At 29.3% G+C, this 13732-nt stretch overlaps 1 protein-coding gene across 1 annotated transcript; it reads right to left on the bottom strand.

Annotated features, from left to right (window-relative positions):
- Nucleotides 1-2144: 2144 nt before the first annotated feature.
- Nucleotides 2145-5304, bottom strand: LOC107467553 (50S ribosomal protein L15, chloroplastic). Its single transcript, XM_016086680.3, has 4 exons — nt 5136-5304; nt 4706-5054; nt 3470-3621; nt 2145-2610 (listed from the first exon to the last, which is right to left on the bottom strand). Exons 1-4 carry the CDS (start codon nt 5223-5225, stop codon nt 2389-2391), a joined length of 813 nt encoding a protein of 270 aa, XP_015942166.1. The 5' UTR covers nt 5226-5304; the 3' UTR covers nt 2145-2388.
- Between the last annotated feature and the right edge of the window lie 8428 nt (nt 5305-13732).

Genomic DNA, 13732 nt, shown 5'->3' with positions numbered 1-13732 from the left:
TTAGAGAGAATTACAAATCATTTACTTAAGCCTTCATAAAATTATGCATGCCTTACTAATAAAAGAACCAATCATTCCCCCAGCCAGGTTGTTGTGTTATGAATTTATGATGAGGAAAAAAAAAATCAAAGATAAAGCATTTGCGTATATACATAGTGTAATTGCGATTTGTGGTTTGATATATGTTTGGGGTTTGTTTTCTGTGCGGAAGTCATACCACTAAACATTGAGAATATTATATGATCCATTAAGGAGGATTAAACAAAAAATGGAAAAGTAGACCTGTTTAAAAAGAAAAGATTTTATTATTATGGACAAAGTTGAAACAAGATTTTCCGTTCCAGAATAAGAAGTGCAATCATAATCTCCATTAATCATTCAGTCGTCTATAGATCTTGCTGATTATAGTTAGTTTTTCAAACCTAAATTATCGGTAAAGCTGTTCGCATTTGATTCTTTAATTCTAAAAATCCTCTTGATGTGGTTTACCTTCTGTCATCAACATTGATGATATTCCTAATTAGACATAGTCTAGTAATAATAAAGCAGTTGAGGGTGATGTATAGCTTGGGTTACGATTTGGTGACAAGGACAATTTTGGTTGAAAGCATTGGCACGCTTTGGTCCCTATACTATTTTGGTGTTGATGCAACAACCATTTTGCCTTTACTTTTTGAAGTGACTTTATAAGAGGAATAGATCCAAAATCAACTGAACTAATGAATGTGTGGAGGCCTTACAATTAAACACCTCGTGCCCCCTTTTTTTTGTTCCTCATCATTTTGTTGAGTGTTGACGTACATTTGTTCAGAAAAAAAAAAAAGAGAATATAGTGCGTGTCTTAGCAGCAATAATATTAGTTTATTCATTATTCCCCACATGATTAGCTTAGCACACAATCAATATTAAGCTATTGGGTCAACAGAAGATGCTACTAATTGTGCACTCACATAGATCACGACTGAGAACAGTGTGATGGGATTGGGAAAATATCAAAATAATCAAAATATTAAGTTGTGAAAAAAATGATAAAAGCTATAGATAGATTATGCGAGTGAAATCGCAGAAATGTCAAACCGACACCATAGTAGCTACTTGCTGGGCACTTCCCGCCTACTTTCTAAAATAAAAAATATAATATTTAATATTGAAAATATGTTGAAATTAAAAAATATTAAAATTTATTATTTTTAGACATTAATTAACTATCAATATTTAACCGTGTGAACTGTGAACTATAATATATTGTTAGATTCCTAAAATAAATAAATTAGATTGACAGATAAAAATAATTGTCAAAAATAATAAATTCTGATGACTTTTTAATATTTCTTATTAAAATTTAAATTTCTATGATTATAATGTAGAATTTATGATGACTTTTTAACTTAAATAGCTATAACTGATAAGAGGTTGCTAACAAGGATATATATTGGTTCAATAAAAAGTGTGATAAAAAAGCCCGGATATTATTGCTCAACAATAACTTTATATTGGAGAGAAACCACGTTTCAAATTGATGCTTACTTATAATTTATTCTTTTTAGGTTTTTTTTTTAAATTCCTAAGCTTTCAACTTTTAAGAGAAACTTAATAGGTTATTTTAAAAGCGGTAAACGACACCATAATGGGGAAAAAGAAAGTGAGGGGAAAACGTTGTACAAAAGCAACTAACTAGTTGAGCACCAAAATTTTCAACTTGTAGTTGTTTTATAGAGAGCAGAGGAAAAAGAAAGGGAAAAGTAGAAGAGGGAAGGCTTCTAGTTTTGGAAGGAATAAGGACCATGACGTTGCAATTTAAAGTTGTATTTGGCAACAGTAAGAAAAGCAGTGTTCCTGACGCATGGATTCTACTAGGTTTGGAAATTGGAATGAACTTTGCATCACTGAACAGGGAAACCTGCACCTAAGAGGAACTTTCAGTAATCAACATCCACCTTCAACAAGAAAGTAGAAACAGCAAAATATCTTGTTATCTTAATCCATTACGGCTAGTTGTCACAGACGCAATGGTTTCATTTATATTATTATGAAACTAAACAGGCTACAAACCCCCCAACCTTTAACCCTGAATCAATGATTTAAAAAAAAAACCTTACATTTTCTTTTTTAAAAATGCTTTATACTTTTCAAAGCTAAATCGGTGATGGCTGGACAAAATTTAATGAGGTATACAACATTGAATTACTGAATTTGCATAACAATACATTACAATGCAAAATGAACAAAGAATTACGGCCTTTATGTAGAAAAATAACTAAATGTGATGGTTCCTATGAAAAATAACTAAATGTAGATACCAAAGTACGTGAAACATGTGGTGGTTCCTATGAAACTACTTTTCATCTTACAAGATTTCTACATGTGATGCACATGAATGTTTCAACTTCATGCGGAAGCTGGTTCAGATGCAGCTGCAGCAGCTCGCTTCTTGGCGAAGTATTCTTCAGCACGCGCAAGGTTTTTAGCAACAGATGGCTTAACCCATTTCTTACGGCCAGGCAGCACAGTGAGGGAACAACCAGCACTCTCTAGTTTCTCCTTTGCGGATGTTGAAAAAGCAGGGGCTTTAAATGTCAACTTCTTACTAAGCTCTCCTTCACCTAAAATCTGAAACAAAAGCACAAGTTTGCAACACATTATTTTCTTTGTTCTTTCGTAATCTCTATCTCAGATACTTTGTACAGGTTGTTGATCTATCAAAAGTCAAAACAAGATGCTGGACCTTAAGAAGTCAAATTCACTGCATCATTAACTCGAAGCAAAGGATTTCTTAAATACACTTGTTGCAAAGGTGTGCTTCTTGGGAAACCAGAAAAGCATTTGCATATTACAGATATGAATACGCTAGAATTTAATCAACAAATGCATGGTGCTCCATGTGCTATAGTTTCAGTCCCTAACACTAGCCAATATGCTTTTAGAAGAATAGAAGTTAATTACTAGAGTTATTTCAAATGGCTTCTTCAAAATATTATTGAAAGCAATGTCAATGTGAAAATACAGTTGGTTCACCCAAATTTTGTTGCCTTCTGTAGAAAATGATCCTTTAATAATTCACTGTGCAGTGACAGAAATGTCATTAGATCTCATTATTTCAATATCAATCTTTTTCAAGTGTTTGGTCTCCTATCAAAGATAGATTTGGATAGGGGAAGGATATTTCATATTTAGAATTTCAGGTCATTGACATGTCCACTAAAATGTCATTTAAAATTTGACTTTATAGACAAATCCATTAAACATGAGTCTGATCCAAGAACATCTGGGAATTTCAAGGAAATTTACTCTAAGCATTATAGTTCTTTTATGGTAGATTGTGCTAAGAAAATGTGGCATCCTCATTTGCTGTTCAAGATCATATATCCTAATACCCTAACTCATTACGAAAATAATCATCAAGAAGGGAAAGTAAGAGAAAAATATGCCACATGATTTATATGCAATTGAATCAATACATGATCTGTACCTTCAAAGGAAGTTTCCTTTCTCTTCCTGATGGATTAATCACACCCTTCTCCTTTAGAGTTTCAAGAGACACCTCTTCACCATCCTTAAATCTAGCATCCTCTATGTCCCTCAGATTTACATGGACATATTTTGGTAGCCCAGCACGCATACCTTATCAAAAGAGAAGAGAAGGGAGGAAAAGGGGCATCAAAAAATGGTTCCGGAAGAGATACATGCACATGCAAATTATCTTATGCAAGAAGACTTGCTTCCCTTATTAGATACTATAACATCATGATAGCAATGATTAAATCATGATCCGGTTGTAGGAACCAGGCGCAGTATGGCCAACTCCAGAAAAGGTTATGAGCCATGAAGGTAGAACCACACAGCTAGACATAAACAGTGCATACGAAACCAGTATATAGCAGTTCTCTTAAGTCTTAAGTAGGATTTTATTTTCAGCTAGAAAGAAAAACTCGATGCAGCACATCACCGGAAATAACCTTCCTTATTAGATACTATATTATTGCTCTACCAACAGAAGTGAACAATCTAGCATTACACATTTACACTCTATCTAGTAGTGATACATTAATACTTTTCTCTATTGTTTAATTACCATGTCGGATCAAGGGCTTGTTTGGGTGAGTTTTTAATAAAAGATCTTTTTTGGAGTTATTTTTTTTTAAATATCTTATAGAAAAGTAAAAGTAATTTTATGTTTAGATATTTCATGTAAAAAGGTCTTTTTATCTATCAATTATGTTTGGGTATAATAATATAAAAGTATTTTTTTGTTTATTTATTACATGAAAAACATCTTTTTTTTTTTAAGAAAAAAAAATATTTTAAAAAAAGATGTAAATTACAGCTTCTCAAAGAAGATTTTTTTTAATTTTACTAGTGTTTTTACTTTTACTACTATAAATTTGACAAACACGTAAAAAAAATAAAAAAGATCTTTCTTTCATTGAAAAAAAAAATTTAACAAAATAATGCCGCCCAAACATGCACTAAAGCTCACCATGCAATAGATGCAATGAAAAAAACCGATTAAGCTATACATGGCAATCATAATTTACTGTTTCTTGTAGCCCTCATCTAAGTTGCAATAATTGCATTGCAGAAATGACAAAATTGCCTTGAACATCTCTGTGAGGTTCAGGTCATAATCTAATGAAATCCAATCTAGAAGCCCCTATTCTGTAGAAATAAAACATAAAGCTTTTAAAATTTGAACATAATAGCATACCGCCAGCAATTCCTCGAAGTTTGGGGATTCGACGGTAAAGGGGCATCTGACCACCCTCGAAACCCTTCCTGACGCCGGGGCCAGACCGTGACTTCTGACCCCTCATCCCAAAACCACAGCTTGCACCTTGCCCTGCCGATATGCCTCTTCCCTTTCTCTTCGCCTTCTTCCTCGAACCCGGTTGCGGGCCCAGGTTGTCAAGCCTGAACCGCACGCTCGAAGCCCCCGCCGCAGGGGCAGGGGCAGGGGCAGAAGCCGCCTTGTTCACCACCGAGAGGGGTCTTCTGAGCTGCACCCTGAGCGTTGCCGTGTAGCCGCATGGTGTGGAGTTCAACTTCTTGAGGGATCCCTGCAAGTTGAAGGCATGAAATACATGAGCATGGAGTGAAAGGAGACAGAGAGAGCGGTAATGAAGAGAACAGGTGGCCACCTTGAATGGACAAGCAAGAGACGGAAATGCGAATGCGAGCGAAGTCGTGGTGGTGGATGATACCGGAATTAGAGAAGCTGAAACTGCCATGTCTATCACTCACTCCACACACTGCACAATAATTTCATCCATAGATAGGATAAGTTTTCTTTTCCCACTTTTTTCTTTCTTTATTTATTTATTTCTTTTATAATTTATATTTATACTTTTTTTTCTTTTTCTTTTTTAACCAAAGATAGGAGATTCGAACCAGCAACCTCTTAATTGGGTATGGGGAAATTATGCCATTTGAGCTATTACTCATTGGCTAATTTATATTTATACTACCATCAAAATTTACCTACAACATATCATTTATATAAGATTACTCAACATTTGTGCTTTCTCCAACTCCTATGTGCTATATTGTTTTCTTACTCCTAACTAGCGTTTAACTTTTTTTACCACATAAATTTATTTGGTCTCCAGAAATTTTTAATTTTCTATCATATGAAAGATTTTGTAAATTTATTTGGTCTCCAGAAATTTTTAATTTTCTATCATATGAAAGATTTTGTAGAAAGATATTCAAGAACAAGTTTTTATCATGTTCATACGAAAATTCGACAATAACATAACTTTAAATATTTACTTTTTAATACTATCACCAAAAAAAATTTAAGTCATCACACGGATAATACTTAGTTAATGTACTACAAAATATTAATCCACTGACAAAAGTCAACAACAAAAACACAACAAAATATGTAGCTAGTTGGTATGGTAGAAGTTAAATCTAAACACAAAAAACAAAAAAGCCAAATTACAATGCATGCTAATAAATAAAGTGTGATTTTTCCCATCTACAAACTTTTCACCATAAGTCCTGGTTGAGAGATGCAATCTTCTCGAAATAAAGAAGAACATAATTTCCAATTTAGCTTTAAGAATACAAATACACTTATTATTAAACAACGATAAAAGGAAGTTGCAGTTGAACTCTTAGGGTGTGTTTGGGAAACACGTTGGGGAGGAGAAAAGTCCGTTTGAGCTTCTTGAAAGTTTCACTTTGATGTTTGGCAATTTTTATCATTGTGAACGCAGATTCTGCCTCTGAACCCACGTTTAGAAGAAGCTCAAATTTGTAGCTTCTGCGTTTCACGTTTCATGTTTAGAAGAAGCTAAAATATTTCTTTTTTACCAACCCTACCCTTCATTTTCTTCTATAAGAATGATACTAGTAACTATTATCTTCAGTCATTCTTTGTAGTTCTTCCTACTTCTTCATAATTTTTTAGTTCCATTTTTTTCATCAAAATCGTTCAGATTTATTTCAATCACTAACAAATTGAATTTTTTTTATTTTTATTTGGTTTTATTCATATGAATTTTATCTACGTTTTATGATATTTTTTTTGTTCATATGATATATGTTGTTGGTTTTATGAAATTTTTATTATTTCTTATCTGTATAATTTTTTTTATTCTTTGATGTACTCTATTTTTGTTTTGTATTAATTTTTTTATTTTTTATTCTAAATTTGTAAAATTTGTAATTGTAATTGTAATTATTATATACTACGTTTATTATCAAAATTTTGAATAATATAAATTATGATCCTATAAAAAAAGGACAAAATAAATAAAAAATTAATTATAAGTAACAATAGAGTCATAAATAATAAAAATTTATAGTCTAAAATAATACTAAATTAAAGAGTACTGACGATACTAAAAAAAATTATAAAATATTTTCTTTTTGTGTGACATTATAAAATTTATAGTACTCTCTTTTATATTTTTATTTTTTATTGTATTTATTTTATTTATATGATAAATATTTTTTATATTATTTTTTATAGTATTCTGATTTTGCAAGTATATAAAATTGATGTCTATTTTAGTAATTTTTCATTTAAAAGTGATTTTGAATAGTATAATCCAAACAACATTTATTTTACTATAATCAATTTTGATATAAAGATTACCAAACATAAATCACATTAACCCAAACTAACTTATTATCAAAATCAATTTTACAAAATCAATTTTATGTAAACTCTGGTTTGCAAACGGTAATCCAAACACGCACTTAATAAGTAATAACATCATCAAAGTACTTCCTTTTGTTTTTTATGGTAACATTCAAATCTCACCACGCAACAGAAACACCAACGATCTTATGAAGAAGAACTGCAGCTTCCAATATATATGAACCATATGGAGATACCAAGGAGCCATAATTGAGCTTCGAAGGCCAAAATGAAGCTGAGGTTGCAACATTTATAGTCTCCTCCTTCTTCAACTTTAAATGAGATTGGTTGTCAAAGAGAATCCGATTTTTTGAGGTAGAACTTGATGACACCTACTTGCTGGGCTACTTGCAGATGATGAGGAAGACCGATATAAATCGAATTGAAATTATATTTCTTCTATGAATCAAAATCTAAATACCATAGAAATGCAACACAACCCTGTTGTTACATACATTGAAACTATATTTCTTCTATGAATCAAAATCTAAATAATTTAAAAAATAATAAACTAAACAAATAACTTAAAATTTAAAAAATAACCGCTTAAGCAAAATAACTTAAAATTAAAAAAATAACAACCTAAACAAAATAACTTAAGTAAATAACTTAAATTTTAAAAAGTAACAATCTCTTTTAAATTTAATTTTTTATTATTTTATTTTAAAAGAACATTTTGTTTCTATTTTTAAATTTAAGCTCTTATTATTTTGTTTTTTAACTTGTTTCTTACTACTACTTATTTCTTATTTGTTTTGTTATTACTTTTAAATTGTTGATTTTATTATTAAACAACCGTCCTAATTTTAAAATAATTTATAGATAACTTTGTTTAAATTAATTCAATAATATTAAGATTTAAATATTTAACTACGTTACTAATAAACTCGAAAACTAAATCCTTATTGATATCTAACAACCTAACCGAATAATTTATATATTAATTTTTTTAATTAGTTTAATAATATTAAGATTTAAATATCTAACTATTTTATTAATAAATTCAAAAACTAAATCCTTATTATTATCTAACAATCTAACCAAATAATCTATTAATTTATAAATAAAATTACAAAAATTTCTAATAAAGACATTTAAGCAAATAATCTCAAAACTCAACATATGAGTGCCACGTCAGCAAAAAGTCTCCCTATTTGTATTCGATCTGGAAAAAAGATTGTTTCAAATTTAAAAAGTAACAACTTAAGCAAATAATAAATTATAATTTATAAATAACATTTTAAAAAATTTTAGTGATGATACCTAAGCAAATTATTAGTTCAACAATATTAAAAACTAAATACCCAGCAACCTAAGAAAGCGATTTAAAAATTTAAAAGGTAACAACGTAAGCAAATAATAAGTTATAATTTATAAATAAAATTTTAAAAATGTTCAATGACGATACTTAAGCAAATAAATTTCCAAACTCAATGTATGAGCACCACGTCAGCATAGGAACTTCCTATTTATATTGCTATAAAAATAAAGATTTTTTAAACAGTATAAATAACCTCACATCTTAATAAGACTGGTAATTCTATTTACCTTATTATAATCATTTGTAATTAGCATAATAGTTTATAAATTATATAAATTTTTAAAAAGTATTCTCAAACCCAATTACTTACTTAAAAATAAAAAAAAAGTATATTTGAATTTAAATTTAAAATTCTAAACATAATACTTTAATTAAAAATTATAATTAGATTTTTTTTAAAATAAGTACACATTAAAAATTAATAACTAACTTAATTGTATCAACAATAATTCAACGGTGTGAATCAAATTAAAAATAAAACCACAAGTAATAACCAAATAACTTCAATTTATATTTTAAAAAATTCTAAATTCCAAACATAAAAATCGAAAAGAACTAAAAGAAAAATAACAACTCAAGAAAAGATAATGTTTTCACCGAAACAAATATATGCTTGGCATTATTCTATTAGATAGACTCTAAAAGGGATTCCAAAATATGTGCATCCAAATTCTCAAATTTAATTTTCAATCTTGATCTTCTTGCAAGTTGAGATATCTCCTTCCATCTTCAAATCTTCTGACTCCGATGATAGTCGCTTAATTAGTGTAATAACATTTTCCAACACTTCAGATTCACCATTGGCTGTAACTTTATTGGAGAATTCAAGCAACAAATTCTGAACTTTTACCACGTTAAATTAAAGACTTCTTTCTAACTTTTGATTTCATCTCACTAATATTTTTTGAATAAAATTAAGATCTAATTTTGAGAGAACAAACAAACAAAAAATTTATTTTTTGAACAAATACCTTAGCCCTTTTTATTTTCTCCCCTTTAATGATTGAGGATACCTTTGAAATTGGAAGCAAACTACCGGTGTAGTCAACATCCTAAAATTATAATTAATTATTAATTATTATTTATAAATTAGATACTACTAATGATCAAGGAAGTAAAAAATAAACTGATTTTTAATATAAAGTACACTTATAATTATACTCACAATTTGAATAGGGTGAGCATCTTTGAATTTATTTACGAGGTCCACATTATCAGTCATCTTCTTAACTTTATAAGATGGTGAAAAATGTGGATTATCAGATATTTAAACTTCAACGATGAAGATAAAAGTCTTATCAATTAGGTTGAGAAAAAGTGTAGGTGTATCCGATAGATCTCCTTTCTACAGGGTATTATATAATATATTAATAATAAATAATATAAAAATTACCATTAAAAATATCTTCACTAATGTTTTTAGAAATAAATATTGGTTAGAACTTACTAATAGGAGTTGATCAAGTATCTCTACACAGCTCTTTTCCAAAACTTGTTTTGCCTCATTATCAAAGACTACAAAACATGCAAAATAAAATAAAATAGAATTGATGAACAAAAATCAAAGAACGATTAGGTGGGAATAAACAAATAAATTTAAAATATAAATAATATAAATTTAAAATAAAATAGAAAAATATTAGTAGAAACTCACGTCATCGAGCCAAACCATCTCAATTGAGTATGGCAATAAAGAATTTTCGTAACTTGGTAGTGTTCATAACCGTATCACTCGTATACGTACACACAAATTGTCGATGATAGGATTGATGTCTGTAATTTTGTGAATGCCAGTCATTGGAATTAGTAGAGGATTTTGAATATATGTAAAGAAAGGGATTAATGTACTTTAAATTGTGATGCTTTACATCTCTCATAATTTATACTTTTATAGTTGACTCATAATTAAAATTTTTTAAATTTAATTGACTTTAATTTAAATTTAAATTAAAGTCAATCAAATTTGAAATTTAAAAAATAATAACCTAAGTAAAATAACCCAAACAAATAAAATAATTTAAAATTTAAAAAATAACAACTTAAGTAAAACAATCCAAACAAATAATTTAAAATTTAAAAATAACAACCTAAGTAAATAATAATTTATAATTTATAATTTATAAATATAAATCTAAAAATTTCTAGTGATAACACCTAAGCAAATAAACTCTCAGAATCAACGTATGAGCGTCACGTCAGCATATGAGATCCCTATTTGTATTACTATAAAGATAAAGATAATAGATAATAGATAAATAGATAATAGATATAGGGCTGCACATGGATCGGATAATATTTGTATATCCACGGTAATTATCCGCATCCGATCCGAATTTTGCGAATATTATCCGATCCGTACTATGGTAGGATTGGATTGCGGATTTGACAGTAATATCCGCGGATCCGATCCGCAAATCCGCATATCTGCACATCACATATAAATAACATAGTTTAAGAAAATAAACCTTAATGTGATATGAATTTTAGTGTGTTGTTTTATGAATTTTATGATATCTTGTTTTTTATTTTTTATGTTGTACTCTAATTTAGAATAATTAAACTTAAATCTTGTGTTATTATTATTTTTATTATTCAAGAGAATTTTTATTGATAATATTTTAGAATTAAATATGCTTAAACGGGTGGAAAATGAAATTTTTTTCGTAAAAACAGTCAAATGGAATTCAAAAACATTTTTTTTAATTATGCAGATATATCCGATATCCGATATCCGATCCGATTCGCAAGTCGGATCCGGCCTGAAAAATTGCAGATGTCGTATCCAATCCGATCCGATTAGCGCAGTGTGGATCAGATAGAATTTTAGACTATATCCGATCCGATCCGATCTGTGTGCAGCCCTAAATAGATAGATAGGTTACTTTTATTTATTCTTTGTATTGGCCATTGCTCGGTTTATTTGTTTTTGGGCTGGCCACAGTATCGTATTTTCACTTGCAGTTGTTTTACTCCTGAATGTCAACACTCGTGCAGTGATTTGGACTTATGATGTTCTTGGGTCTATTCCAATTATTTTATTTTTCAATAAGATCCAGTAGTTGGCCATGATATATTGGGCTTTTAAACGTAAGAAACCATTCAACGTAAAAAAAAACATTAAACATATATTAGACGCAAGAAAAACAAAATCATATGAAAACAAACAGTTATTTTTATAATAAAAATAAAATAAATTAAATAACTCATATTTATATGAATATACAATGACTAATCACTGATTGAATTTGGATGTGTTTAACCCCATCCATCCCAATCTTTGTTGTATTATGTTTATGAAAGCACTATTTGACTACCGTAGAGAATGCTAGTTATTAAGGTATTATTTAAGAGTTTAAGCATATATATTGGCTTAGAAAATACGTGTTAGCAGGCAAGAATAGCACATAGATAAAACCTGGGAAATGAGATGAGGGAGGTAACAAACTAGCATACTTAAGCGAGAGCTCATAGTAGTTAGTAGGTACTGGCATCATAAATTGGGTATAAATATAGAATAGGAGAAGAATGACACCTCTTATTAGGTTGGTGTTGGTGAGTGTGCCCTCGGGGCTCGAGTGTGATTATCCTATGTCCATACCTAGCTTACTTAGAGCATACCATTTCAGGATATTTTTCTAAGTTCATCATACTACTTAATCCACCCCAAATATATCATGTCATTTTTATTTAGCTTCGCATCGTAGGGCGTGGTAAATTAAATGTCACCCAACACCATCATGACATATGCGTTCTCTTAAGAGCTACACACTATGCTTCTTTAGCCCACTGTAGTTCTTTGTTTCAGCAAATTGAGGTTACTGTAGTTGCAATTCTTGGAGTCCATTTCTAACTTCATTCACAACCACCACCCAACAAAATTAACCACTTTGCTATTGTGGATTTCTGAACTTATATTGTAAGTAGATAGATTCCCTATAAATTTTGTTGAGGTCACCTTTTTCTTATTTTCTTATTTTTACATTCATATTCTTATATTCAGATATTCGTAAGGTTAAAATTTTTTTTATTATAGATTATAAATACGTGTAAATTAGAATTGGTAATTGGTAGAGTAGGATGGAGTTTGGATCCTATGCGTGGATTGAAAATTTTATTAAAATTCTATCTTACTCTAACTGTGAGTTGAGGATCTCTCAATCCTAATCATATCTACAACTTAAAATTTTAAATCCTACCTATTCTACTATACCCGCTAAAATATCAATTTTTTTTAAAACAAATATAAAATTTAATCATTCCATATTTTATACATATTAACAAAATAAAAAAATGCTTTAAATTACTAAATTAACTAATTAATCTAGTAATTATTCACTTATTACAAGTTATTACATAAAAAAAAATTGTAGGTTCAATTCTCACCTTTTTTATTATATACCTAATTTTTATAAAAATATGTGTTATATATGAGATACGGATAAGATAGGATAGGATACACCCTAAATCCGTATCATACCCTACCCAAACCGATCTCTACTCTACTAGGAGCGGATAGCACGTGTAATTAAGTAATATTGCTATTTTTGAAGTTTTTTCTTAGTACGAAGGTCAAACAAAAACGGACGGTGCATTTTATTAATTATGTTTTATAAATTCAATTTAAACGAAATTATTACATGTGTGATTTCCTTTTTTAAATTGAAATTTTAGAGAAAACTGAAATCGAACGTTTCTCATTTCTTACAACATAAATTTTAAAAAATGAATATAAATTTGGAGGGTCTGATTTTCTTCTCCTAAAAGATTTTACCGTCTGATTTCTAACGTCTAAACTTAATGGTGTATTTTTTATTTATGTTTGTCACGTTTGGATATGTATAACACTATACTCTAGCGACTTATAACTTTAGAAAATGCCATTTTTAGTCCAATATCAAAATTAATTTCTGTATATAAATTGATCCAAAAAACAGAATAATCAAATAAATATTAACATTTTGTAGTGTTGAGATCACGAAAAAGAAATAATAATTGTTAGATTATTATAATTGAGTGGAACCCAAAGACAATAGAAATTAATTAAAAAAATGATTATTGAAGATCATATCATTGTTCTGATATGCATGCCGAAAAAGTTGAAAATGATTTTATATAGGGGGGTTTAATTATATTTGTTCCCGGTTGGGAATGAAGGCAAGCTAGGATAGAGAAGAAGAGATAGGAAGTGGTAACATTATGGTGAAAACTATGGAGCTAGATATATATTAGGAGGAGAAGGTACTTTTATAAGAATGAAAAAATGG

Source organism: Arachis duranensis, chromosome 9, assembly GCF_000817695.3.
Source record: "Arachis duranensis cultivar V14167 chromosome 9, aradu.V14167.gnm2.J7QH, whole genome shotgun sequence".
Classification (NCBI taxonomy): Eukaryota; Viridiplantae; Streptophyta; class Magnoliopsida; order Fabales; family Fabaceae; genus Arachis; species Arachis duranensis.
The sequence above is the reverse complement of the archived record's forward strand: the minus strand, read 5'-3'. Positions and strand labels throughout refer to the sequence as shown.